General features: G+C 57.8%; 3 protein-coding genes across 5 annotated transcripts; 1 reads left to right on the forward strand and 2 right to left on the reverse strand.

The window, feature by feature from the left end:
* Positions 1–1200: 1200 nt before the first annotated feature.
* ADI1 (acireductone dioxygenase 1) lies at positions 1201–5383 on the reverse strand. Its single transcript, XM_037151743.2, has 4 exons — positions 5173–5383; positions 3279–3398; positions 2479–2658; positions 1201–2326 (listed from the first exon to the last, which is right to left on the reverse strand). Exons 1-4 carry the CDS (start codon positions 5290–5292, stop codon positions 2207–2209), a joined length of 540 nt encoding a protein of 179 aa, XP_037007638.2. The 5' UTR covers positions 5293–5383; the 3' UTR covers positions 1201–2206.
* A 4038-nt stretch (positions 5384–9421) lies between these two features.
* On the reverse strand, positions 9422–17544 carry RNASEH1 (ribonuclease H1). 3 transcript variants are annotated; one of them, XM_037151821.2, is made up of 8 exons: positions 17329–17544; positions 16921–17036; positions 14234–14398; positions 12576–12675; positions 11733–11787; positions 11314–11423; positions 10643–10767; positions 9422–10026 (listed from the first exon to the last, which is right to left on the reverse strand). In XM_037151821.2, the coding sequence occupies exons 1-8, from the start codon at positions 17448–17450 to the stop codon at positions 9989–9991; spliced, it is 831 nt and encodes a 276-aa protein (XP_037007716.2). In that variant the 5' UTR covers positions 17451–17544; the 3' UTR covers positions 9422–9988. The 3 variants fall into 3 exon arrangements, with proteins under 3 accessions (XP_037007716.2, XP_037007714.2, XP_037007717.2); XM_037151819.2 differs by having other exon boundaries at positions 11314–11398; positions 17329–17543; XM_037151822.2 differs by lacking the exon at positions 14234–14398 and having other exon boundaries at positions 11314–11398; positions 17329–17543.
* A 2727-nt stretch (positions 17545–20271) lies between these two features.
* On the forward strand, positions 20272–24544 carry RPS7 (ribosomal protein S7). The gene is made up of 7 exons (XM_037151831.2): positions 20272–20370; positions 20570–20653; positions 20768–20839; positions 20987–21130; positions 21681–21745; positions 23827–23977; positions 24433–24544. Exons 2-7 carry the CDS (start codon positions 20579–20581, stop codon positions 24508–24510), a joined length of 585 nt encoding a protein of 194 aa, XP_037007726.1. The 5' UTR covers positions 20272–20370; positions 20570–20578; the 3' UTR covers positions 24511–24544.
* Positions 24545–27385: the final 2841 nt, after the last annotated feature.

Consider the following 27385-nt stretch of genomic DNA (forward strand, 5'->3'; position numbering starts at 1 on the left):
GTGAGCACGGACGGCAGCCAGTGGTGGTTTCCTCTCACACTGATGTTTCTCTCCCTCTGTCCCTTCCTTCCCTCTCTAAAATAAAAAGTAAAGTTAGAGAGAAATATAAAAATCCTTTGTTTCAAAAGCCCCCAAATCTGACGTCATTTGATTCCCTCCACTGAGAGGGTTGCCTCCAGAGCTGGCTTCGGCAGGCCAGAGGAGACTCGGCCTGCGGCTGGAACCTGGCCACGGGCCACGGAGCTGTCCCATGGCCAGGGACCCATGTTCCGGTTGAGGATGGCCCCGGGTCGGTTGTACAGAACAGCAGGTGACGCCGGACCGGCTGCCACTGGAGCAGAGCCTGGCGCCCCGGGATGGGGACCTGCCTCCGGTGCCCCTGCCACCTGAGCTTCCTGGCAGCAGCTCCTCCACATCGGGGCTCTGTCACTTGCAGTGAACGGCCCCAGCGGAGATGAGAGAAGAAACCACGTCCTGAGCTTTGGGACGCAGGGACTCCAGACTCGGGGGCAGGACGCCATGAAAACCAAGAGGCAGGAGCCCACCGCCATGCACCTGCCCGAGCACACCTGGGGTGGCAAGGACCTTCCCGCCCACTCGAGGGCTGCCCTGTGGGGCCTGTGGGAGAGCTTGAGTCTTAGGGAGCCTGCGGCCTGGGGACAGAACACCCCCCAGGCTCCGCCCACTGGGTGCTGCTCCCACACACACGGCCCGCAGCCCTGTCCTCAGCCTGTTTCCGTGCAGGCAGGCCCGGTTCCACTCACTCCACTTCTCGCCTCGGGCCCTGGCAGCACCTCTGGGTGCACAGGCCACCACTGTGAAGGGTTTCCCTCGAGCTGCCTGCTGTGGGCGCTGTGCAACAGGACCGCTCCGAAAATGCGCGACCCAGACCAACGATTTACGGTGACTTACGTCAGTGGTGTGCTGTGGCCTGTGGTTTCCGAGGCAGGAGCCTGGGCGTGGTCGGCGGGGTGCTGCTGGACCCTCGGGAGGGGGTCCCGGGGCCCAAGGAGCTGCTCCCCTCACGAGGCAGCTGGCCTCCCTGAAAGGGACCCCAGGAAGCAGCAGGGGACCAGCACCTTCTGACCTGGTGGGAGCCGCCACATCTCACCTGGGAGAAACAAGTCACCAAGTCCCGCCCACACCCAAGTCCTGCCGAGGGAGAACTGGGCTCCATCTTTTGGGAATATTGTCCAAGAATTTATAGACATATTTTAAAATCAATTTTTAAAAATCTTCCTTCACATTTCGTTGGAACTGGGGCAATGGAGCAGACCAAGTATTCTGACACCCACACGTGCACACCCTAAAATTCAGAGTTCCCCCGAGATTTCTGAGGCGTGAGCTTCTGCACAACAGGCAAGGGTTCCCAAGACCAGTGTTGGCGCTTGGAAGATAAATTTAGCATGAAGATTTTTTATTTCAGTTTTAAAAGTACATAAAACAATCTGCCCTTAAAAATGTGATGTTGATTTTAGTTTTTTAAATGATTATAACAAATTAGGCATAATTGTATCATAACTATTGAATAAAAAATTAATGTACCATTTTCTTGTTAAAATTCAAAAGCCTGATTGTAACAGAATATACATCTGGGAGTTTACCCTAGAAATCTCACACTAAACAAAGTAGCACATATGAATTATGGCAGATTTGATCACACAAAGAACCTGCCTGGGGTGATCTGAATGAGCCACGTGTACCTGAATTTAAGGTGGCTTCAAGGCACAAGCACAGAATTAAGGCAGCTACTTAAAGTGATGTGAGCAACTGCAACACCCCTTCGTGTGAGAGCTCGCCCTGCCCCCACCCACCGCTCCGGGAGGGGAGTGCCTGTTACGGCAGGTCCTGGCATCTGCTCACGCTGCTCACAGGCAGGCGTGGCCTTGACTGCCATCTGCTGAAAGACACGGAGTTGGGTCCCACGGGGCGGCTAGGCGGTGGTGTGTGGGGACAGGAGACTCATGGGGGTTCACGTGGAACCGTGTGCAGTGCCGGGTGACAGTTACAGAAAAGGGGGCTGTCCATGTTCCCAGTGGCTTTGACGTAAGTCTGTTTTGTGGCTCTTTGCACTAAAACATATTTTGATCAAATAATTTCTCCAAGGGAAGCTCTCCCAGCCTCTGACCCACGCCACAGACGCGAGGATGACACTGGACCATCTGCCATCGTCCTGTGCAGGGCCCGGCGCCGGGGGCATGCGCCACTACGCCATCCGCGCCAGCAGCGCCATGTACTGCTCCCGGGCCGCAAAGTGGTCAGCCGGTCGGTTGTACGCCGTCCACACCGGGTCGCCCACAAAGAGCCGCATGGCCTTCACGTAGTTCTGGAAAACAAGCGCAGCCAGCACCACGTTAGTTACCCCGGCGTCGAGATAACGGTCCTCACTGCATCGGGGTCTCCCATCTCAGCACACCGGTCACACTGTCCTCCGAGCGTCCGTGCGCGGAGGGACCTCAGGCCACGCACGGTCCCCACCTGCTCGTCCAGCGTGAAGCGGTGATAGATGCCCGCAGGGAGGGTGATCATGTCTCCTTTCTGCATGGCGATCCGGATCCAGCGGTCCTCCCGATCCCTCACATCGAAGTACCCGCTGCCGTCCAAGATGTAGCGGATCTCGTCGTCCAGGTGCAGGTGCTCCTCGTAGAACATTTTGATCTAGAGCAGGGAGTGGGCACTGAGTCGAGTGCAGGCCCAGCAGGGGGCGCACACGTCAACCTTACACCCCGGACGGAGGTGGGCCGAGACTCCCCCATAAAAATCATGCAGCGGAACAGGGAGAAGGGGGCGGGGGCCAGAACAGTTTATGAAACCAATCAACCACCCACAGCAAGAGAATTAATGGCAACATGGCCCTTAGCAGGTGACAGGCCAAGTTCTACACATGCACAAGGCCTCCCTGGGGTGCTGGCTGTGGTCCCCACTGGACGGTGAGGAAATGGGGCACGGCCGGGGCAACACACAGCCACACGGCTCACAGGTGCAGAGCTCGACTCCCAGACACACCCTGGCTCCTGCTCACCACCCAGCACAGAGCACATGCACAGTCACGTGACCACACTGGGCGGTCAGACGCCCATGAAAGTCTGAGGCAGGCAGTCACATCTTAAGAAACAGAATTTCCATCTGTTCGACTCTACTACATTTGTGTTTTTCCCCTGACATAACAAAATCACGCAAGCGTGCACTCCTCTGCGACGGAACCCAACGGGCACATTAAAGAAACCCACGTATCAGGAGGGGCTGCAACGACTCCCCTTTGGCCCAGTGAGTGTCACCTTTTCTTCGTAATCCGGCAGCTTCTCTTTGCAGATGGTTATGATGTCCATCCACGAGTAGTTTCTCTCTCTCCGGATCTTTTCTAGTTCCGGATCGTCCTCATATCTGTCCGCATCCAGCTGGAAGAGTGCAAACAGCAGAAAGGAGAGCACGTGAATGCGAGGAGACGCATGGCCCTTCTCTCCCCAGACGTCCCGCTCGCTCGCTCGCTGTCACTCCTAACCCACCTCCCTTCCCAGCCTCCCCGGGTCTTTGAAGGCTTTCCCATTCTCCCTACCAGCTAAAAGTAACGCAGCTGTGTTCAGGTCCCACTTCCTGGCTCCTCCTCACACTCCTGCCGCCCCACCCCGCCCCCACCCGCTCCTGGCCTCCAGCCTGTGCACAGCCAGGCCTCCCTTGGCCCCTCCCCCAGCTTCCACCCCGAAGTCCCGCTGAGCTCCTGTGGCCTTTGCTGCCCCTCGGTTTTCCTGGGATCAACATGTCTGCATCCTGAGAGCCTGCAGGTGAAGCCCAAGTTCATCAGGCTGGGTGGGGGCCTGCTGTCATCTGGTCCCACAGGTGTCCTTTCTTCCGAACTCTGCCCCTATTCCCTACTATTCTTTTTTAATCTACACTGTAAACCAAACAGGAGAATTTGCTACTCTTCAAACATTCTTGATGGGTCGCCTCCCCCACACCCTTGCTCCTGATAGCTTCCAACACCTAAGACTTTTGCTACACCGGGCTTTTGCCACAGCCAGTGGCTCTTAAGGTCCTGTATCAATGTCACCTGTATAAAGTCCCTCCCCCAGGCAGCAGCTGGCCAGAACCGGTCTGAACACCTGATGAAAACTACTGGCAGTGAATTTAGCACGTTTTGCTGTGAACTGCTATAAAATGTACACGGTATCACGAGTACTAAACAACAGACTCCAGAATATCTCAAACTACTAGTCGTGAACACTTTAACCTCTGCAAAGATCACTCCAAAAGTGAGCAGATCCGCCACAGCGATGCACACTACCTACCGCTCGGCTCTACAGCGGTCTAACGTGAAACTGCGTGTGAGAGACACAGACCGCTTTCTCCTGCGCCCCGGGCCACTCGGAGCGGGTGAGCACTGTGCTCCGCTGCTCCCCCGACCAAGACCTCAGACCATGTCAGTCGCCCAGGCGGCCTCTGCCCTGGTCACGGGAAGGAGAAGGCAGAGCCTGGGTTTGGCCCTTGGGTAACTGGAGGGCCCTCCAGGCGCGTCTCCGGCCCTTCGCGGTTAGCTGGAGGGAGACAGTACCTCCCAGGCACCAGGGCACAGCCGAGGGCAGCCGGGGTCCTTCTGAACGCTCGCACTGTGGGTGTCTTCACTTTATTCTCAAACAAAACTTGTTTTCCTGCCGTAACAGACACTGCAAGCCCTTTCATTACTCAGAAGTGTTCTATCTCATCCCAGAGAGAGACACACCAGGGAAAGATAAATTAACACACACAGCAGACACACAGACTGAATCCCATGCTGGGCCCCCCAGGATCTGTGCTGGGAACTACGCTGAGAGCGCAGACTTCGCAGCAGCGGGGCCGCCCCGGCCCGCACCCTTTGCCGCCGGCCCTCAACTCGGCCTGCCCGGTGTCACCCCGGTTCATCATATCGCGCGACGAGTCCCACTGGGAACCAGCCTGGACCTGGGAGAGCCAAGGCGAGGCCCAGAGCGGGGCGCCAGCTGCTACTGAGCTTGTGCAGTGCTCCCAGGCCGCCCACCACCCATCCCCGCTGTTAAACGTGCGCAGCGCGGCCCCGCCCCTTCCCGACCCGACTGCCGTTCCGCACGCAGGGGAGCAGTTGGTGGGAGGGGAGTCAGTGCGCCGGCTCAGGGAGACCTGAAGGGCCACCTCGCCCGTCCGCCCCGCGTGCTCGCATACCTTCCAGTAGAGGACCCCGAGCTGGCGCAGTTGCTCCAGGCCGACCGGGCGGGCGGGCTCGGCGCGGTGGGGCAGGCGGGGGTCATCGCTGGAGTCGTCCATGTACCAGGCTTGCACCATGGTAACAGTGGCAGCGGGCGGGCGACACAGCTTCACTTTGGCCTGAGCTCCGGCGGGTGGGTCCTGCGTCCTAGGGACGCTTGCGGCGGGGCGGGGCCGGCGGAGGCTGAGCCGCCAGTCGGGGGATAGGCGCCTGACACACGGTAGAGGTCGCCCCACTCCAGGCGGCGCGCGCACCTCATGGCGGCTGCAGTCCCCGGACTGAGATGGAACAACTGATCGTTGACCGCAGGGACTGCAGAGACTAAAATAGGTGGTTTTGCTAAATCCGTGCGGCCAAGTGGTCACCGGGGCACCCGGGTATTCCTCCATGGCCACTCCAACGGTTTCTGCAATACTACCCTGTAGTTTTAAGTACAACGCATCCTAGGGAAAAAAAAAAACACACAAAACACACCCTGGCGGGTGGCTCAGTGAGTGAAACATCCTCCCCATACACCAAGGATCCCCTCCCTGGTCAGGGTGCACACAGGAACCCACCAATGGTTCCTCATTGCATCACTGAAAATGCGTCGGGAATGAATGCGTCAGTCAGTACAGCAACAAATTGGCAAGAAAGCGGGCCACTTAACTAAACCCGGCAAGTTCAGGGGAGGCCTGCACCGGCCTTACACGCTCAGAGACCTAAGTAACCACACAGCGTGGTCTAAAGGCTGGTCACGGTGGGTCCTGTGGTGCTCGGGCGCCGTTTTCCCCTGACAAAAGTCACTTAACTGAGCCTGTCCTCTCTGCCTCCGAGGTAACATACCTGTGGGATACCAAAATAATTTCCTTTTCCAACCCCCCAAAGCACAACCACCACACCAGAGCCGGGACCACAAGTGCCCCGTCACTGTCATCGTGCTAATTGTTGACTGTCACCTGCCCTGCATTCACCTGTGTAAAAGGTGTGTGTCTGTCGTTTTACTTTTTATCCCATCCCACAGGTTTCCCCGTTTGGCCTTCTGCCCCCCCAGTCAGTCCGTCACCAGTAGGCGTCATGGGACCCCTCACGTGTTCCCCGTTGAGTCTGTTGTTTAGAACGGGTGGTAAATTGCCGTTTTCTCAGCCCCTTAAGAGTTTGCTTCCCAGCAGTTGTCAGTTCAGCTCAAGTAAACTGACAGAATTCTCACCGGTTTAGACATTTCTCACGTTGACAAATCAGTGGGGTTCTCTCTCTCCCCCCTGCCCACTCTAAAACCAATGATAAAAACAAAAATTCCCCTCCCCAATCTTCATATTTCTTGCCAACTTAGCTGATGAGAAAAGGAAATCCAGCTGCTGGATCTGCATAGCTTTAGCTTTTCAAAGCAATCAGCCAAACAAGATCCGGCTGTCCCAGCCACTCGCCCCAGGGGGTCAAGTCACGGAGCACCCACGGGGGTTCAAGCCAGGCCGCTCTAAGGCAGCCCATTTCCAAAGTGCTCCCTCCGTGGGAGCCTGATCTGCAGACCCGCGTCAGGGCGACCCCAGCCTGGGACACCTCTGGAAAACGCTGAAGGGAGAAAGGGTCTGACCAATGGGAGGCCTCGGCAGGAGCAAGTGACTGCCCCGGAGGGCCTGGTGGAGAAGCGCCATTCCCGGGGCACATCACAAAAAAGAGCCACCCAGAGAGCTGGCCGTGAGACTCAGGGTCCAGCTGCAAACAAACACGGCGGGACCCGGGGTGAACCCACAGGGCTGCCCCACACCCCGAGTCCGGGACACCCGGCACGTTCACAAAAGGCACAGATGACTAGAGACCACCAGCACAGTGACGCTCGGTGCAGAGATACACAGTCCTGAAACTGTTCTTCTTCCGTATATTTGAGAAATTCCAACAATTCTTACAAAAAGTGATGGTATTTTGAGTTAAGAAATAAGCCGTCTGTGCATGTGAATATTCTGAACTGGAGAAAGGGGGCGCCACCCCGAAACAGCTTCCCCGGGGGCCACAGTGGCAGCATTTTGCTGGAGCTACTTAGGAGGAGAAGGCTTCCCTGGTCTGACGTGTCTGAGACGAGGCCGCGGACCTCCGTGGGACTCCGGGCTTTTCTGGGCAGACGCCGGCTCGCGTGCAGCCTTTTCCGTGAGTTACCCCAAACCCTCGTGCGTCCCAGATGGAGATAAAACCTAACGTTCGCTGCGGCGTGAGGTCCCTCACTGTTGCTTTGTTGTCATCCTGCCTCAAGACACTGGTTCCGAGAAATCATCTCCCCGGATGCGCTCCTGGTCACATAGGTTGAGAGAGAGCATTTGAGAGCATTTGCGAGTTTGAGGTCAAAAACTTTTCTCTCCTCTGACAAATGGTGAGGCCTGCAACGAGGAAGTTGTTTAATGGGGACAGATGAGACACTTTGAGGCAGACATGAGTTCCAAATGTACCCACAGAACCTCCTTTCAAAAACACTGGGACAAGTTCAGGAATCAGAGGTGAGACCAAGGGGCTGAAGTGGTGACCAGACCAGTGAGCTGCTGTGGCCACAGCAGGGAACGCCCACCAGTGCTAGCCCACCGCCCAGGTGCCGGCGGGGCGCAGCCTGCCCCTCGAGCCCACCGCTGCCATTGGAACTGTCCTGCGTGGCAGGACAGTGGTCACGGCTGAGACCTCATACCAAACTTTGGGAAACAGTGTAAGATTTGCTCAAGATTTCCCGGGGCGTAAACAGGAAGCTCGTCTTCAAAGTAAAGTAAGTGCGGCTTTCTCTGTGTGTCCAAACTGGTTTTGTGGGCTGCTCGGGGCTTTGGGAGGCAGGTCCTGGGGGGAGAAGCAGGAACACGAGCGCCAAGCTACTGGAAACCTGAAGCAGGCCCCGGGACCGAGTCTTCCCAGTGGCAGCACCCACAGGAGTGTGTACATACAGGCATTGAAATCTGAACCCCAAAAGTTTTCCAGAAAGCAGACCTCAGGGAGGCAGAGCACACTCGTACCAACAGGACACAGGCCACTGGTGCAGCCCCCGCAGGGAAGGCCCAGGACTCCAGCTGTCCAGAGTCCGCCTTCAGGGGCCGGGCAGGGGGAGGGGGTCTCATCTCCATCCCTTCCCCGCCGCCGAGGGCCAGCACCTGGCTTCTGCTCCCTCAGACCTTCCTAGGGTGCCTGCTCTGGGCACCCAGTGGTGAGCAAGTGGGGGGGACAGTCTCCACCTTCAGAGGCTGAATCCCCCCGGGGAGGCAGACAAAACCGTGGAGGTCTGAAGGCAGAGAGTGCTGGGTTGGTTTGCTGGAGCAGTGCAGGTGAAGGAGTAAGGAGGGACAGGAGGGGACAGAGGTGGGGGGGGCGGGAGCCAGAATCATGCGTGCAGGTGCAGCCAGCAAGGCTGGATGCTGATGTTTGGGGGGATGTGGGAAGGAGGGGAGGGAGGGAACACCCCTACGGGCAGGGGGGCCAGGCAGCGCGAACAGCAAGAACAGGGCCTGAGGTGGGGGTCCAGGAGCTGGGGGCCCATGGGCACGTGCCAGAGGCTGTGAGCTAGGACCTTGTGTAGCTGTGGTGGGACGATCAGGTCCCAGGTCCTCTGTGCACGGTGGTCACCACTCACACACGTTACAGAAATACACAGGTTGGCATCCAAGGACGGCAGGAGCCGACCGTCACCTCAGCACCAACTGGCCTTTCCTCTGTGAACAGACGCTGGGAGCCCACAGCGGCACAGGCACCTCTGTGACCACTCCAGCAGGGCAGGCAGGCAGGCTGGCCAAGTGTCACCACTCTGACACCCCAACTCACGAATGGACTGAAGCAGCAGGCACCGGCGGCTGCCAGCATCCCACCGAAGGCACGGAACCTGGCTCAGGACAGGCCTCGGTGCAGCCGCCACCCTGCAGGGAACGTGGAACGGGGGCAGTGCTGTGAGCACACGGACAGTGAGACCTGGGCCGCAGGACCTGGAGGACAGACAGCTCTGGGGCCACACCAAACTGCACAAGTTCACCCCGGGGGAACACAAGAACGAGACTCGTGTGGGGAGCCTCGGGGCTCTGGCAAAGCTGCCTCTGGACCTGGGGGCGGTCACAAGGGCGTCCACCTTGTAGTGACAACTCAATAAGCCATCCGTTTACTGTCATTTTCCATATGTTTCTGATGTAAAGGGTAATAAAGACACAAATCAATGATCACGTCTGACATTTTTCAAGCTCGCGTGGAGCTTCTAACAAAAACAGCCAAGGACAAGTTTGAAGGATTTATTGGTACATACTGGTAAGTGGGACTGACCCTACAGGCCAGTCAGGCACCGGGGCCGCGTGCGAGCATGTCCGCCCAGCGCCCAGCCCGGTGAGGCCCAGCCCCTCCTTCCAGGCCAAGCCCCAAGTCCTGGGACTTGGTCCTGCCAAGTGGCGGGGAGATGAACCTTCCAGACACACCCAGGGTTGTCTGCACGGCTTAACCAGCCTTTTATCAGCACATCCTTAGTGCACGAAGCCGAAAGTTCCCGTGCCGACTACGACGAAACAAATGAGAACCGCAGCAAGCCCGGAACAGCACAATGCTGAAATGCTGAACACGTCTTAGGTCTCCGAGGACACTGAGTCCACAGCACGCTGAAGCAGCTTTTCCACATGGAGTCCTGGGACCCAGTTGCCTTTCCGAGTCCACGCGGCAGGGGCCCCATCGCCCACACTCCACTTCTCACAGGGGCCACGGCACAGCCACCGGCTCCAGGTCTCCGGGCGCAGCCAGGACTCCGCTCAGACTTCAGGCTGCCTGGCTCCTTCCTTCGCTAGTCTGTCCGCTTCTTCATTGCCCACCAATCCCGAGTGACCGGGAACATGCATCTGTCAAAGAGAGCTTTCCTTTCACTTTTGCTCCTTCCTGGTGAGGAATTCGACCTCGGGGGCGGGTGGAGCAGAAGGCAGCTCCCCAGCCCTGACCGGGCCCCAAAACCCTGAAGGGCACGGGACCGCCCCCGAGGCACCGTGTCCAGGCCACGTGCTGGCCAGCTCCGCTCCGATTCCGCACAGCCTGGCTCTTACTGCTTTCCAGGCAGAGCACCTGCACGGCACACACACCCACTCCCTGCACATGCCGCGTGCAGGGGCTGCGCCTGGGGCTGGGAGCAGGCTGTCGGGGGGCCTGGCCGGCAGGGCAGGGTGGGGAGGGAAACTTCCATTAGGGAAAAAGTCACGTGACTAGGGTGCTGCTCACACAACCTCACCTTCAGGAAACCACTTTCCACATCAGCTTCATCTAACGCGGTGGCTGCCTGTTCCCCGCGCTTCACCGTGAAGCGGCACCACTCACGAGACGGAAGGACACACAGGGCAGCACGTGTTCAGGGAACCTGTCCCTTAAACTTGCATCACCGAGCCACTCACAGAAGCATCGCCTCTCAGGGTGGCTGAGACTTCGGTCCTAAGGGCCACAAGACAGGGCCCCTGAGGGGATACTCACCCACCGAATGTCCATGTCCTGGACGAGCCTGTCCAGCTCCACGAAGTCCTCCCTGTTGATCACCTCCTTCCCGGCGCTCGTCCTCCACCCGTTTTCCTTCCAGCCCTGCAGCCAGTGAGTGATGCCTGGAAGCCACGCCCCCTGGCTGTGAGTCTCAGGTGTGCGGCAGTTTTCCTCCCCAGACCTCCCCTCTCACCCCCACCTGTGTTCCGAGCAGCACTCTGGACTTTTCACTTCCTTCCCTGGGCCGTGCGCGGGCCTCTGGCAGACCCGAAACCCTTCCCTTCTCCTTCCTTCACCCTAATTGTACTCGACCTGCAGCTCTCAACCCAGGACGACCCCTCTGCCAGGAAGCCTTCCCCCGCCTTCAGCAGCACCTCCCTGTGATCCTACACACGGCACTTCCCACAGAGGCCACCGGCACACCACCCCCAGTCACCCACACAGGCTAAGACTCCAAGTGCCACGTGTTGGATGCCTGGCAAAGCAACCCCTACCTGTGTGGCAGACGCTGGCCCGGGGGACCTGGGTCCAGATCGGCACGTCCGCCTTCCTCCTGGCAGGCGGGATGCGGGTCCCGCCCTGACATGTAGCCACTACGGGAAGGGGGTCCCTGTTTCCCGGCAGGTTTACTGGGGAAGCACTGGAGGAGGCAGGAGGGGAGCACTCACCGTTGATGGTGAACATGCTGTCCGTGTACAGGGCCAGCTTGTGGATGTTCTGAGCCTTCGCCTGCTCGATGGCTCTGCAGGCCGCCTGGGAGAGAAGGTCGGGCGTCAGGCTGCAGAGCGCCCAGCGCCCACACGGCTGGTGTTCAGTTACGTCAAGACGGAAGCCGTCCCTCTTTTCCTGTGCTGACTGTAATGTCCGTATTCTCCACGTGAAATAATGCTACGTGTAACACTAAGTTCTGTTGAGACACCCCTTCGAAGTGTCCCACAAGTTTTCTAGCAAGCTCCGACCCTTCCCGCTTGCTGCTGGCCCCACACCTGGTCTCTGCTGGACTCTGAGTATCTCACACACAGACGGTAAAAGGCCGTCGGCGTGTTCAGGTCGAGGCTAAAAACGAGAACCGCGACTGGTAACTTACATGAATTTCCGCTCGTTGGTTGGTTTGTCGTCCAGGAAGTCTAATGCTTACATTTCTGGTTTCAAAACAGAAGAGAATAAAATTGTAACTGGTTAATACATATGATTGTTTGAAATATAAAAGCACCACAGAGACTGCCCTCAGAATCAAACAAGCGACATTAACATTTGACTGAAAACGCTGTGTGTGCTGGTGGGGAAGGAGAACTGAACCAAGGTCAAAGACAAATGTCATTCTGGGCTAAGCCTGTGAGCCTGGGGCCTGGGCTGGCACCAAACCTGCCACGCTCAGTGCACACAAGTTCACCAGCATGCACAGGGCTCAGAGCTGAAACATGACCAAAGTAAAGGCACTGTGCAGACAGCACAGCTCGAAAGAAGCACCGAGTGGAACTGCTAAGGGGCAGCTCCCATTGAACGTGCCCCACATGGCTGCCGGCCAGACACCGGGACACTGCCCGAGCAGCGTGAGGCTGCCTCCCAGGGGCCGGGCCCCGTCCCCCTCCTCCCCTGCACTGGAGGCTGCGCGTCCCGGGCCACACACCCTGACCGGGCCTCTTCAGGAGAGTCATGGTGATAGGGTGGGTTCCAAGTCCTGTGACCTGTCCCTCTGCACCCTGCCAAAGCCACTTCCCTGGGACACCGGGCCTCTCATACGGTGGCACTGAGGTCATTTTGGTGTGAAATCTCACCAGCAAGACTCAGAAGTTGCCCACTGAGAGCAACACTGCCCGCCCCCGCACAGAGCTGTTCATCAAACAGCAAGCAGGGCCTGCCCGGTTTGTCCGGAGTTCAGAACGCGGCCTGGTGACAGGGAACACCCTCCGCAGCCCTGTTCACTCACAGCGGGTGGCCGGGCCCCCAGTAAACGCCGATCCCTGCGCGCGCCCTCCTCCGCCCGTTCCTGGAGCAGCAGCCATCCGTGTAGACGATGACATGTTCTCCTGTAGGACGGATGAACAGACGAACGAATGGACGCTCAGTGAGTGCCGCTGGCCCAACGCCACCGAACCTGAAGTTCACCTAGCATCTACTGTAATGGAGTGAGCACGTCAGACTCAGAGGGTCTCCAGGGATCTCCTGTCTAAAAAACATGACCACTTCCCGACACGGGGGCACCCGACACCTGCCTGGACTGCACTCATGTTTGGGGCCCACCCACCAGGCACACTGAGACGTCACTTGGAAAACCCAGGGCCCGCTGCTGTGGCAGGTGCTGCTCACGCCCCGCTGCAGGATCACAGAGCCACATCACTGTCCCTCTCCTTGGGGGCAGGGGTCTCCTTCACTCGAAGGAGCTCTCCTCCCAGACAAGCAGTGCCTCCGCCTGACGGGACCTGCCTGCCACAAGGCCCTCTGACAACCGCTGCTGTTTGTTTTTCTCAGTGTACTCGCTGCCAGGAAGCTGGGCTCCGCCTGGCTTTCTTCCGCGACAGAGGGTATGACCGACACACCAGCGCTGCAAAGGGCGAGGTGGACAGGACTCACAGGAGGCCACCCTCTGCCCCCGCCGACAGCAGGACCTTCGGCAGGGTGGCTGGAGAGGTCAGGAGCGGGGGCTTGGGGGCAAAATGCGTGCTCACGAGGCTTCCTCTGTCCCAGGAGGTTGGGGGGGCAGGACTGGGTGCCGCCGACCGGCCAGCCTCCTCCCTGACCGCTGCCACGTTGGCTGCCAGCACCTGCACCGCGCCAGGCCTATGGAGGTGCCACTGCGCCTCCAGCCACTGCCAGGACGCTGCCAGTGGCTCGTCCCCAACCACCCATGGCACGTGCTCCCATCCCTTTTGGTGATGCCCCATCAAGACCCCCTGGGGTGAGGACATGTAAAAACCGTAACTGCAAAACTGATCTACCCAGTTTCAACACCGCCTGACCAAACATTTCCTAACCTAACTGGAAAATGGCTTCTTCTTGGGGGAAAACATGGGGAGCTTCTTCTTGGGGGGACCAAGGAATACGCTGAGTTGTTTTCAGAAAACGTTGCTCACTCCCATTCTGTTCACACACGTGAAGAGCAAAAAGGAGACTGTGAGTAGAAGAACAAGAGCCGGCGGCGGCTGGAGTGGGGGCGGGGCCAGGCCCGGGCGGCACCCCCTGGGGGAGGCGGGCTGCCTGTGTTGAGCAGAGATGGGCAGTGAAAGGGTCAGACGCTGGCAGGGGCTCCCTCAAGGCGCCCCTCAGTGGAAGATGCCAAGGTTACCACGCTTTCTCTTGGGGACCTGGAGTGCTGTGCACCCAGGGGACACGGGTGTTTCGGAAGATCAGCGTCTGCCACTAGGAACCCTCAGAATGGCTCTCCTGTGAGTATCCGAACTTGTAATAATTCTGTACCACCTGGTCAATTACAAAACAGTAACCGCAGAGACGTTTGAATAAAATGCCCTTCAGGTAAGAATGAGGATGTTAAAACATCAGCTCAGATTTCCCCCATTAAAAAACCGAGAAGTTTTTACACATATAGTCTCACCTACACTGAAAACTAAAAACCCAAGAGAGCTGTACCCATGTAAGAGAAGGAATCCTTGCCGACAGGTGCCGTGGGCCCCGGGGCCGGCTTCCCGAGCTTTGCATGCGGCTCCGAGTCCTCCCCTTCACCGGCGGCCAGAGGCTCCCGGGGGCGCTTGCTGGCTTTCGCTTTCGGTTCCTGTGCGCATCCATCTTTCTGCCCTGAAAGACAGCGTCTGCTCAGAAACCAGAGACAACCAACCCAACGCGAAGTGACCAAGAATCCAGAAACTCAGTGAGTCAGTTCACGTCACCAAATCAGACTTAACACGCCCTTTGTGGGCGGCCCTGTGAAAGCGGACGACCTAACACAGTCCACACCCTCAGACTTCCACGACCTGTTACTTTACGCTCCACTCTGCAAGGGCAGGCTTGATAAGGGCAATGTGAAGAGAAGAGCAAAGCCTCTGTTAAAAAATAAATCTGGTTTAGATGCTGACGGTGGACATGCCATTCCAGAAAAAACAAAGACCCGAGTCTTGTACGGAAACTAGAGAACGAGTTAGAAGTGGCGCCTGGCCACTAGGTGGCGCCGTGACGGAGCCGCTCAGTCGCACAGGGGAGGAGAAGCAGGGCCCCTGTGGGCTAGCAGAGCTCAGTTCCTGGACTCTGAGGCGGCTCCTGCTGGCCGTGCTGCAAAGACGGTTAAAATGACAGCAAAGGACTTAGGATACGACACCAACTCAGAGGGCGAAGCAGCAGCAGGGACTGAGAGGGCTGATTCCAATTCTGTAAGAATTCTGTGGGCAAACTGCTCTCCAGCAGCTTCGTGTGCTGCAGAGAAATGGCCCGAAGAAGGGAGGGCCTATCCGCGCGGCAAACTTCAGTATCATTTTACACAATAACAAATGGCCACGGCCTCCGCGACCGCCCCCGTCGTAAAGCAGCCTTCACTTCAGGGCGAAGGCCCTTCGCCAGCAAAACCGATCCGGCTCGCTGAAGGCTCAGGTGGCGTGGCAGTGAGCAGAAGAGCATTTTTAATGAAGGCATGTGCACTGTTTTCTCAACACTCTACAAGGCAGTGGGAGCGCAACTTCTAGATGCACCGCGAGACCAAATCCACGTCACTGGCTTCCCTGAAGTGCTGGGACTGAACCGGCAATTGGGGCACGCCTATGTGTGTGTGTGTGTGTGTGTGTGTGTGTGTGTGCGCGCGCAGGAAGGTCACTGAGCGGGAGGTGTGGTGAACTTCTCAGGAGGGCGGACCCACAGACACAAAGAACTAGCCCGCCTGAATACTTACAGTCCGCAGTAAACAGACACATACTTGTACTAGAAAACTTCAGATACAAATAAATTACTAGTTGGTTAAAACAAAAAAACCTGTGAATGGGAAATGGTAAGAAACCAACCAGGAGAGGAGCCCTACTTCCGAACTTGCTGTGTCCCGAACTGATTTTTCCACCCGAGGAGACAGTGGGACTGTCTCATGAGAGCCTCTTTAAACAGGTGGAGAGGTGGAGGGAGGGGCAGTAGCGCAGGCAGTGCCGTTCTCGCCGCCCGGGAAATGGGCCTTTCAGGGCAGCTTCCCAGCATCACCAGCCGCTGCCCGAATTCTGTCCGTCCCAAGCTCCAGGGCACCTGACAGGGGCAGCTGCTCAGTGCTGAGCAGCTAGGGGGCTCTGGAGATGGTGCAACACAGGCTGATCAAACTCCCCTCTACTCAGCCTCAATCCACTGCAGCAAAAATCCCCGTGAGTAAAGTTAATGAAAAAACCCCACCTCTTCAACATAGGTTAAGATCCATCTTTTAAAATGTTGCGTTCTAAAGCAGTCACTGTATATCCTGCAAGCCTGCAGTCCCTGCGGTCAGCCTTCTACCTCAACTATCCTCCCTGTGACAAGGGGAACTGCCCCGGCTCCGACTGGGTAGCACTGTCTTAATAACAAAGGGACCCCCTCCAGGTGCATGCTGGGAAAGGAACGCCACTCCTCCAGAACTGCAGCCCATCCCTTCCAGTAACAAGGGCAGGTGTTTTTTCAGATAAACTGCTGTGAGGACACTGAGCGGAAACAAGAGAGCCGAGTCCTGGCTCGTCCCTAACACTGTCACTGACAGGCCCTGTCAGGCAGGACAGAGAGCACAGAGGAGGGGGGAGGGAGACACAGACACATCTCACTCATTGCACTCAGCGGTCCAGAGCCTAGTCAGGTACGATCGCCAGGTGTTCAATGATAGCACAGGAGGAGGGAGCACTTGAAGTTCTGTGTGGATCATTCCCACCATCTGGGAGAGCCTTTGAAACTGTATATTCACCCCCAGGTCTGGAGAGGGGAGGGGGACCTAGAAGCTGGCTGCAAGCACACAAGCCCTAAAACCCCAGCCGTCGTTGCACTCAGACCAGCTGGATGCCAGCCTGCACCTTCCTGCTCAAGTGCATTTCGCAAACGAATCTGGGAGCTCATTTCCACTACACGAGCGTGTAGTGTCATCTCTCGTCAGAGCTCACCTCTTTCCAGCAAGACAACCGAGGGAGGAGGAGACCCCTAACTCGGGTCTCCCCAGGAACAGCACCACTAAGCTCACCTGCTCTCACCCTGTCCCCCAGTCTGTAAAAGGGAGAAACGTCACCAATCACATTTTCTCTATCTGCTTATTAGCTAGCTATACAGACCAAGTGACACCTGGGACAGGAAGGGCTCTGAAGAGGCTACAATGGCACAGGGACGTGAGCCGCGACTACCTCGAGAATCTTGGGGGCTCCCAGAGTTCCTGACGAAGGCCCAGGCTTCCTTTTCCGTGGCAAACTTCTTGAACCTGGCAGCGGGAAACCGGTCCACCTGCTCTCTGCATTCGTCCCTGGAACAGAGGGCACTGTCACTCCCTCCCCCTCCCTCGGTCCCGCTCCCCCTTTCTAGGTGATTCTCTCCCCGGATTGGGACTTGAGAGAGATCAGGCTGGGCTGCCCGCTCTTGGGGGCAGAGCCACGCCTCACGGTGTGTGGTTTCATCTCGCACGCCCAGCCCTTCCGCATACTAGACGGCCCACCAGCACCGCAAGGCGTTCCTCGGACTCAAAGGAAACTCCAGTCTTGGGGTCCTCGGAAAAAGCAATGCTAGCGATCGCTTCCGCGGCGGCGCGGCTCGCTCACCAGGTCAGGAAGACCCCGGCCTTGCGGCCCCTCCTCACGGCGTAGAACATGCCCGGCTTGCCGCTGCTGCAGCGCACGGCTGCCAAAGCGACTCTCTGCACGGCGACCAGGAGTCGGGTCATCGCTCACTGCCAGGGACCGGCCAGCATCTTCCCTCTGGGCTTCGCGCCGCCATTACGTGTGGACCAAACTCCCGGCGGCGGCGCGGAGAGATGACGCTAGACCCCGAGTGGCACTGTAGGTGGGCGGGGCCTAGAGCCAATCGCCCATCAGGTTCTAGAATTTCGAGGAAGTGCGGTTTGGACAGGGCGGAGCGGAGCGGGGCGGGGCCTGAAGCGGAGAAGGACTCTGGGGCGGGGCAAGGGGCGCTAGGGGCTGAGAGGGGCGGGGTCTAGGTTGCCGCGACAGGGCCGTAGACAGTCGGCAAGCGTGGCGAGAAGGAAGGCTCTGGGTGGCATGGGTGTGGCCCGGGGAAGGGCGGAGCCTGTAGCGGGGCGTGGCCTAGAGCGGTTGAGTGGAGTCGTTGTGGAAGAGTGCTTGTGTGGGCGGGGTCTGGGGGTTGTGGGCGTGACCAGGCTTTCCCCTAGGCCTGAAAGGAGGTGGGGCTAGTAAATAAGAGGACTGACTCAAGGTCCAGGGAAAAGTGCTTCCTGACAGCTGTCCCCTCCTGGGCCCCAGCGAGATCTAGGGGTTAGACCTACTTAGGACTTGTTTTTTTGCAAGTCAGTTGGTTGGCTGTGGTCGTCCTTTGTCACAGTGGTCGCCTGTGTTTAAAATTTCAATCAGTGAACAGGGCGGTGAAAAGTACAGGTGAAATATTTTTGTCAAAGTGTTTTTAGTTCACGCATTGTTTTATTAAATTTGAGTGGCGTCTTTAAAATTGGAACTTACACTTTGAAGTGATTATTGGTGTTAAAAGAACGAATTAAGAAAACGATTACGACTGATTATTACGTGGTCGTAACTGACTTGTTGATGGGACAAGGGTGTTAACAAAATAATCCATTTAGGGTGTCAAAGAAGCTTGGATGTCCCTGCCCTATTCCTTCCATGTGCACTTGTGGGTGTCTTACCAGTCTGTTCCCTCAGCATGGATGGCAGTAGAAAATGCCCCGATAGCCCAAGGAATGTAGGTAAATTACTGAGCTATGGGCTTTTTAAGTGCGATCTTCTAGAGACAATGTACTTTTGTTATTTATTTAAACGACCACCCTACATGTGGTCATCCTGGTTCACCTAAAGTGACCTGTTAACAAGAAGAAATCAAGAAAAATTCTGATACCTTGGGGGAAATGTCAGCAAGGCTTTGTCACATAATTTCCAGTTTCCTCATTGACAAATGGGGATGAACTCACTAGTGTGAAAACATCCAAATTGCGAAGGCCTAAGAACTTGATTTGAACACACTTGAGAACTAAGTGGTAGACGTATATTAGTGCGTGTGTGTAAAATCATTCATTTCCCCCAGTGCTCCCTTCTCCTGTCCTTGAGCTGTGCCGTTCCCATACACCGAGTCTAGGCTCCAACTATAACTTACTTACCAGCTGTGTAAATTTGGTGATTTGCTTAGTCTGTTCTCTCCTTTGGAAAATGGAGCTCATGATGCTGTTCTGATGTCTCTCACTTGGGTTGATACATGTGTGCTCTCACTGTCACACTAACCCTTTTCATCCTGTACATGTTTCACGAGTATGGGTGGAAGAATGGTGTTGCTTTTAATAATATATATTAAAGATGAACAAATGATCAGTTTATGACAAAAATCGTGTTACTTGTTCTACATTTTAAATTGTCAGCCCAAGAAACATTCAATCCTGGCTGGTGTGGTTGAGTGGATTGAATGCAGGACTGCAAACCAAAGGGTCACAGGTTCGATTCCCAGTCAGGGCACATGCTTGGGGTGTGGGCCAGGCCTCCAGTGGCAGCTGCACGAGAGGCAACCAGACATCCAGGTTTCTCTCCCTCTCTTTCTCCCTCCCTTCCCCTCTCTCTAAAAATAAATAAAAGCTTAAAAAAATTCAAAGCCGTAGACAATTTTTGTGAGTTCATATGAGCCAAACTGGCAATTGCTGGGAAGCAAAAATCTCAACGGATTGAGCAAGTGCCCCAGAGAATGGCGGTTTTGCAGCTAATTTTATACATTACAATCAGAGGAGGCATAAGAAAGTTTACATGACATTTACTGGTGACAGGAAGTGGGAGAAAGGAAAGGTAATGGGGAATCTCTTGAGATTGGGTAAAAAGTAAAATGGCAATAAAAACACTTCTACATTGGTGGGTAACACGGTAACCGTAACCATGAGGGTCTGCGAGGGGTGGGGGGTGTCTCTGAGACTGCATGGCAGAACGCCAGGCACTTTCCCAAAGCAGTTCGCCGCCCCCAAACCTCCCATCACAGCCTCCCCCCCTGGCTTTTCGATCACGCCCCACTTACGTCAACTATCCCGACCGCTCGGGTCGCCTGCCCAGCATCCTGCCCTCCGCCTCTGGGGTCCCGACCCCAGCCCCCCTGGACAGGTAGTTCAGAACTGTCGCCGCACCATGGAGTCCATGAGCCGAGAAGCACATTCATCCCCAAGGCACTACGTTTCCAAAGAGCTCCGAGAAACCCCATCTCGTTTGGTTCTCCATAGGCTGAACTGGAATGTGGGTCAAATTCCGTTTCCCTGATTCAGTGGGAAGTTAGTGTCGTCTTCGGGTGGCTGGCCTTTCTTAAACGTCCTGTCGTCGGGGGTAGTCAAAGCTGCTTTCTTCTGGCCAGGTCTCCCACCCAGACCGCGGCCCGGGGAGCCCGGCTGCCGCTTCAAACCCCGGGAGCCGGCAGGGGAACTGTCGCGAACGGCTCCGAAATAGAGGCTCCCCAGCAGGAAAAGTGTTACCAGCGCACTGGTCCCCCGGAGCCGCTTTCCGGGACTCTCTAGGCTTCTGCCATTTCTCAGTGGTTTTTCCGATTCCCCTAGTTCCCGCCTCTTCCTTTCCGCTGCCGGGATTTGACGAACTCTCGCGAGACCTAGGCCTCTTCCCAGGCCGGCGCTCACTCAGGTAAGCGTGGGGCCTCTTCTCTGCCGGGACTTTTCTGCCAATTTTGAGGGCGACACACGTTGGAGTCAGCCTTGGAGTGCCGGGCCCCCCTCACCGGGTGGGGATACGGCGGATAAGGCGGCGTGTACCCCCAGATGGTGCCCCCGGAGTGGGTCGGGGCGCGGAGACCCGCTGAGCCTAGAGCTCTCTGTGGTTCTAGGAGACGGCCATGTTCAGTTCGAGCGCCAAGATCGTGAAGCCCAATGGCGAAAAGCCTGACGAGTTCGAGTCGGGCATCTCCCAGGTGAGGGGCGGGGCTGCCCGACCGCGGGTCTCCCTGTCGCGCGTGCCCTTGTCGCGTGTCCCGGGCGAGCGGCCGCACAAGGTTCGCTGAGGTCGCCTCCGCCCTCTTGCGCAGGCTCTGCTGGAGCTGGAGATGAACTCGGACCTCAAGGCCCAGCTGCGGGAGCTGAACATCACCGCGGCCAAGGTACGGCCTGTGCGCGACGGTGCGCGGGGTGCAGTGGGACAAGGGCGGGAAGTGGCTCCAGAAGGGTCTGGATGTCGCTCCGGGCCCCGCACCTGAGCGTGGGCGCGGAGGCTTGGACCTTCCGCAGCGCGGGTGTGTTTTCTTTAGGAAATCGAAGTCGGTGGCGGCCGGAAAGCTATCATCATCTTTGTCCCGGTCCCTCAACTGAAGTCCTTCCAGAAGATCCAGGTGCGGCTGGTTCGCGAGCTGGAAAAGAAGTTCAGCGGGAAGCACGTCGTCTTCATCGCGCAGGTAGCGGGCGCTGTCGGGTGTTCGGGCCGGGGGTCCGCGAGGCCACGTGCGCGGACTTGGGCTCCTGCGGGTCTCAGGCTGATTGGAACAAGCTGTCGTGACTCCAGAGAGCGTCTCGGGTGGCAGAGAGCAGGGAAAGGTGCACTTGGGCAGGTTGCAAAGGCGGAGTGGTCTTCTGCTATTAATGCTGAAAATGCGGCTTTCCGTTTTTACCTCGGGGCAGATGTAGTTGCTAAAAGCGGTGGTCCGGTGAAGGGGCAGAGGTCTGTCTGGGCTGGGTTTCCTTCAGGAGGTTCACCTGTGGCCCCTGCTGTTGGCCGAGGCCGGTGGGGCGGTTGGACGGGGGAGGGGTGCTCCGAACGTCCATAGGGGCAGGGCGAGCAGGGCCCAGACTGGAGGGGGGCTTGTCCCTGACTTGCTCTTCGTCGTTTGACCTGCTCAGAGTTTGAGTCCACCCTGTGAATGTTTTTGCTTTTAAAGCAGTTTGACAGCTCTTCCTGCCAACCTCAGGTCTTTTTGTTGTTGCTGCATGATCGGTTTTATCTTGCAGAGGAGAATCCTGCCTAAGCCGACTCGGAAAAGCCGCACAAAGAACAAGCAGAAGCGCCCCAGGAGGTGAGTCTTCCCTTGGTGTCAGCAAGGCATGCTCTGCTCCTGCGGGCGGGGTTGACTTGCGGGGGGCTGTGAGCACTGCGATTGGCTCCCGGGTCACAGGAGGGGTTCAGGAGAGCTGTGCAGGCGTGTTGTTCATGGAGGGGCTGCTTGCCCAAGGTCACAGGAAACCCCGTTGTGAGGTTCCATAGGTGAGAATGGGGTCATTCCTCTAGCACCCCTGCAAAGTGTAGGGATGGGGAAGGGGGGGTCCTAGTTCAGGGCACACCAGGTGGGGGGCTGGGGTGCACCATCTTTGCCTTTTGTTTTGTTGTGAATTAAGACTAAATTACGTGTTTCTGGTGCCTACACCAGGGGTTGAACGTGTCACTGCCTTTGTGCACATTCGTGGGCAGTGTGCATGAACTTGATTGATTTGGGTTCTCTGCACAAATGCAGGTGCTGGGAGCCAACTCCTCAGTTCCGGCTCCTGTGCCACGGGCTTGGGTGCCGGGTCCCTGCAGACCTTCCAAGGAGACACGGTCTGCTGTCCCACTGAGTTCCAGATGGGCTGCTTTAAGGGGTGTGCAGTTTGTATTCTTATTCTTGCTTAAAAGTTGGGGGAATCGGGTTTTTATTTAAAAGTAAATATGGCACAGGGTAGGGAACTGACCTGGGCTTGGAGAGCTGGCTCATCGTAGTAATGCTGGTGTGGGAAACTCAGCCTCTTCTCCGAAACCCTGGAGAGTGGAGGGGGTGGGACTGCAGGGCTGTGGGCTGGCGTTACTGCACCGCGCCAGGGGGCAGTGGCTGGGAAGTCAGGTGCAGGGCTTCTGGGGGCTGAATTTGAGGGCTCTGTGCTCTGAGCTTGTCTTGTCAGCATTTGGAGCAGCCTGAGAGTTCAAGGTAGTTTGCGAGAGAGTAAGTTCAGGAGATAATGGAGCTTTCAGCTTGCTAATCAGGGTACCTAAGAAAGCAGTTTTGTAACCTCACTCCTGAGTATCCCATTGATGTCTGAGGGTGAAGACAGACTCTCGGCCTCGCATGTGCTCAGGGACTGGCTCCCTGATCGGCAGTCTCGTCCTCTGGCTCCCAGACCTGCCTCTCCTGGTTTCTTGGGCACCGCTCACTGCACCCCAAGCGACAGGTGCGCGGCCTGCCTTCAGACCGGTGTCTGCGCCCAGTGGGCGTCTTTCCCTTGCACACAGCAGGTGCTGGGAGGACGTTTTCTCTGGCCCTGCAGCAGAGTCGAGGATTTCTCTCGTTACCCCTTGGTCTCTGGTCCTGGTGGTTAAGTGGACATTGCCCCTGCACCCCGCCCCCATAACAGTCTGGAGCGACTCTGTCTCGGAGGGAGTCCTGCACAGATCCCCATGCCTGCCTCACGTGCACCTGCCTCACGCCGGCCAGTGAGAACGTGCTGGATCCAGGGCAGCGGTGCTGGGTCGGGCTGTCTGGTTTGCTCTCGGACGGGCGAGGGGGGCCGCAGAGCATGCTGTCTGTGGCCTGTCCCAGTAAGGCCTTGGCTGTCCCTCAGAGCCACCAGGAAACGGTTGCCATGTGTGCGGGGCCTGGCAGGCAGGCAGGGGGGATTGGTGCCGTGCGGTGTCCGGCCCAGTAGCAGGTCCCTGGAGAAACTCCCCAACCCTGGGCTGCTTCGCAGAAGTTGAAAGGAGGGTTGGCCTCCTTCACGCAGCCCCCTGGTCCCTGCCACCCCTCTGGGGCCTCCTGGGGCAGGTGCTGTCAGCAGCAGGGCTGTGAGGGCAGGTCCCATCAGCAGTTTGTGTGGCAGGGTGCTGGGCAGGGGACCCTCAGGGGCTGGTGTCCTGGAGCTGCTGAATGGCCCGTCTCGGGGCTGAACGCTGCCCCGTGCGAGCAAGGGGTGTGTTTGGCATTCAGAGGCCGGCGGAGCTGTCGTGGGTGAGCGGTGTGGTCACACCAGCACTGCAGGTGACAGGGGCGACGTGGAAGGGGCTGCTGAGTTCCATGTTTGAAAACTGGTCTTAGTGTGGTTTCTAGGACCTGGAGGTTGCCACCCACTCCGACCTGCAGGGGGCACAGGCGCCTGGAGCCTGGGCCTTGCTGACTGTGTCCTGCTCTTTCAGCCGCACCCTGACAGCCGTGCACGACGCCATCCTGGAGGACTTGGTGTTCCCCAGTGAGATCGTGGGCAAGAGGATCCGCGTGAAGCTGGACGGCAGCCGGCTCATAAAGGTGCATCTGGATAAGGCCCAGCAGAACAACGTGGAGCACAAGGTGGGGGCTGCTGGGCGAAGCTGGGACGCGGCAGAAGGGGCTCCCTGAAGAACTGGGCGGGAGGGAGGGGTATGGTTTACGTTATCAGGAAATAGGAGGTAAAGTGACTGCCTGGTTTGACTTTCAGTGAGCCTGTGGGGGGGTCAGGGTCTGGGGAGAGCGGTCATTCTTCTCTTTTGCTGGGGAAGTGTCCCCAGTGTGGGCCAACTGTGAGGTCCCCAGGGGCTTCATCTTCATGGCCCGGAGGGGCACAGGTGCGGGGGTGAGGTGTGGCATCTTGTCCCACAGCCTCTGGGGACTGTGGAGGGTATGCCCTGCAGGGCCCTCGTCCCCTCGGTGCCGTTGGCTGAGGGGAGAAACGCCACATGGGCATGTCGTCACGGAACCGGGAGGCCGCGGGACGGGCACCTGTGTGAGTTTTGTGATCTATGACGGGGTCTTTGTTTTCCTCGTAGGTTGAAACTTTTTCTGGTGTCTATAAGAAGCTCACGGGCAAGGACGTTAATTTCGAGTTCCCAGAGTTTCAGTTGTAAGCAAAAATGACTAAATAAAAGACCATTTTCAGTATCCTGTTCAGGCATGTCTTTCGAAATTCTGGAGACCTGGGTTCCGGCTGTTCTCAGTATCGCTAGTTTCCTGCAGGGCCGGGCCCTTGGGCAGAGCTCCTGCGGCTCGTCTGCGAGCCCCGGGGCACGTGGGCGCGTGCGGGCCTTGGGTGTGGTGGCCGTGGCGGGTGACGTGGCTGAACTGCAGCACCTGCACAGAGGCACCAGAGAGACGGAGTCGGCTCCGCACGGCGGTGCGACTGGAAGGAGCCCTGCGTCTCCGGGGTCCAGGCTTCAGACAGTTCTGCCCCAGAGAGGACGGAGACTGGGCCTCGAGTGACAGACACTGGGCGGGGAGAAGCAGTGGCTGGAGACCTGCAGGTGGAGACAGGTGTTTCCCACGGGCGGAGGTGACGGGAAAGTGTTGGAATCAGTGTGTGTGTGTGTGTGCGTACATGCGCTGGAACACACCCGCCATCGGGGGCCGTTCCGAGGCATGCAGTTCGGTGGCCTCGGGTGTGCTTACAGAGTTGGGAAACCGAACTTCGTACTGTGGGCCTGGACCCAGACCCATTTTCTCAGGTGAATTCGTGGTTGGTCTTAAATGGTCTTTGAAACGGCCGATGAGAGGTGTGATTAGGCTTTAATCTAAGTGGTGTCACTTGAGACAGGGCTTCACGCAGTTTCCCCCCAGAACTGAAGGCAGTGGGGAGGGACAGCGGCAGTGAGGCCCTGGGGCACAGCAGGTGGCGGCTGCCTTACCGGGGCCCGTGGGGAGTGGAGCGGACAGCTGCGGTTCTTCGTGTGCCAAGTGCTTGCAAAACCCGTGACCCCGGAGAGAGATGCTGATGCGCTCGTTGGCTGCTGCCTGACCAGGGAGCGGACCTGCAACCCAGGTGTAGGGATGAGGTCTAACCAGCTGAACCACCGGCCAGGACATCACGATCCTACACAAACTTGGTCCTCTGCAGCGACGTCTGGAAGAGGCTGCCACCTCACTCGGCGGTCTGTCTGGGCCTGAGACGGTCCAACCAGCCCCCTGGAAATGGGGTGGCTCACTCAGTAGTTCTTGACCCCCTGGACAGAGCCCTCGGGCCGGAGAACCGTCCCTGTTGGTGCCTCCCCAGCTCCGGCATTCAGCTCTGGGCAGGCCTGGAGCTCGTGCTGACCAGCGGGCACGAGGTTGCGCGCTGTGGGCCGGGTCTGCCCAGGCCCTGCTGGCAGCACCCTGCCCGGAGCTGCGGCTGCAAGTGGGCCTTCGTGTCTCCCTGAAATGAGGGCTTGCCCGGACTAGGCAAGACCAGCGGACCCCCAGTTCTGAGTGGTTGCCCCGAGGTGATGAGTCAGTTGGTTGATCGGGGGAGGGGGTGGGTCTGGCAGAGCACCGGGCGCTGTGTAACCACCAGGGATCTGCTGAACACGTGGACGAACGTCTTTGTCCTTGTAAACCAGATCCCACATGCGCTTCGTTTGAAGGGAGGAGTGAGAACCCATGAGACCCCGTGAACAATGGGGGTGCCTGAGACTTGACCCAGAGAGACGGGCCATGAGCACCGAGTACGCCCGCCACGGTGAAGGGAGCGCAGGCGGGGTTCTGGCCTTTACTGGTGCTCTGGTCGCTTTTCCATCTCACACTGAGGCTTCCCTGGAGCCTGTCAGCTCCCGGGGCTCAGCCCTCCAGGGAGGTGGTCCCATGAAAGGGAGCCATTCCTGCAGCCGGGGGCTTGGCCCAGTACCTCAGGGTTGTGGTGCGGTGGGGTGGCTTCCGCAGGCACAGGCCACTGATGGGCCTTTCGCTGAAACATTTCTCTCTCGGCTCCAGGTTTTACCGGCACAGTCAGAGGTCAGCACGTATGTGGCTGTGACTTGGGCTCGTAGGGTCATTGGTGTCCCCACTGACTACACGCTCTTGCTGACGCACTCGGTGTGCAACCAGAGCGCCCCACACTGGGCGCCGTCCCGATTCTCAGTGCCACCTGGGCTGTGGCCACAAGTGCCCAGGCCGAGAGCATGTGCCCTGGGGAGGAAGGGACCCAGCCCACGTGCTGGAGCAGGAGGCCGAGTGGGCGGCGTCCCAGCCTCAGGGCTGCTGGGCTCTGACTGCCAGGGAAGCCCCACCCAGTGACCGAGGGGCCCACCCGGCTGGGGCCCAGACTTCTCCGCTATCTCTGAGAAATGTAAACAGTGACCAGGAGGCAGCCAGATCCCTTCCTCCCACTGGAAGCAGCCAGGCAGGGGGGTCAGAGTTCACGAGGGGAAAGGCTGTTCCCAGGGGCCAAGACGACAGTGTTGGGGGGGGGAGAGGAAGGGGCAGGTGGACCCAGCGACTTCCGATGACGGGTGCTTCACTGGCCCCGCGTAGGCAGAGGTGACTTCCGGTGAGAATGGTTCCCACGGACAGCCCACTTGAAGTAGGCCAGTCAGTAAAATACTGTCACCTAGCTTTGTGTCTGAGAGGAGTTCTCAGGTTATTGGCACTTTTTAAAAACAAAAGGTGCCCTGGCTGGTGTGGCTCAGTGGATTGAGCTACCAGCTAAAGGGTCACTGGTTCAATTCCCAGTCAGGGCACATGCCTGGGTTGTGGGCCAGGCTCCCAGTAGGGTCATGTGAGGGGCAACCACACATTAATATTTCTTCTCTTCCTCCCTACCTTCCCCTCTGTCTAAAAATAAATCAGTAAATACAATCTTAAAAAAATACAAATATGAAAGGTAAGTACCCACTTTGGCTGAGAGACAGAAGGCAGGGTGGGAGGAGGCTTGGGCACCACCTGCAGCCCCGCCCCCGGGAGAGCCCCGTGGAGCCGAGGGCAGGGTCCGCCCCCCACGTCCCAGCAGCCAAGTGGCCCAGCTCTGCGCCCCTG

The sequence above is a fragment of the Artibeus jamaicensis genome, unplaced genomic scaffold (assembly GCF_021234435.1).
Source record: "Artibeus jamaicensis isolate MK-2021 breed Jamaican fruit bat unplaced genomic scaffold, CSHL_Jam_final contig_465, whole genome shotgun sequence".
Lineage (NCBI taxonomy): Eukaryota > Metazoa > Chordata > Mammalia > Chiroptera > Phyllostomidae > Artibeus > Artibeus jamaicensis.

What these genes read in the sequence shown, in the direction of transcription:
- ADI1 (XM_037151743.2), bottom strand. Translation starts at nt 5,292, where the DNA reads ATGGTGCAAGCCTGGTACATGGACGACTCCAGCGATGACCCCCGCCTG. An exon ending in TCGGGGTCCTCTACTGGAAG is followed by an intron (nt 3,399 to 5,172) that starts GTATGCGAGCAC and finishes GCACTCTTCCAG; the next exon opens with CTGGATGCGGACAGATATGA. An exon ending in TGCCGGATTACGAAGAAAAG is followed by an intron (nt 2,659 to 3,278) that starts GTGACACTCACT and finishes TCCCTGCTCTAG; the next exon opens with ATCAAAATGTTCTACGAGGA.
- RNASEH1 (XM_037151819.2), bottom strand. Translation starts at nt 17,450, where the DNA reads ATGACCCGACTCCTGGTCGCCGTGCAGAGAGTCGCTTTGGCAGCCGTG. An exon ending in TGGGGGCCCGGCCACCCGCT is followed by an intron (nt 11,788 to 12,575) that starts GTGAGTGAACAG and finishes TTTTGAAACCAG; the next exon opens with AAATGTAAGCATTAGACTTC. An exon ending in ACCAACGAGCGGAAATTCAT is followed by an intron (nt 11,399 to 11,732) that starts GTAAGTTACCAG and finishes CTTCTCTCCCAG; the next exon opens with GCGGCCTGCAGAGCCATCGA.
- RPS7 (XM_037151831.2), top strand. Translation starts at nt 20,579, where the DNA reads ATGTTCAGTTCGAGCGCCAAGATCGTGAAGCCCAATGGCGAAAAGCCT. An exon ending in TCGAGTCGGGCATCTCCCAG is followed by an intron (nt 20,654 to 20,767) that starts GTGAGGGGCGGG and finishes CCTCTTGCGCAG; the next exon opens with GCTCTGCTGGAGCTGGAGAT. An exon ending in AAGCAGAAGCGCCCCAGGAG is followed by an intron (nt 21,746 to 23,826) that starts GTGAGTCTTCCC and finishes CTGCTCTTTCAG; the next exon opens with CCGCACCCTGACAGCCGTGC.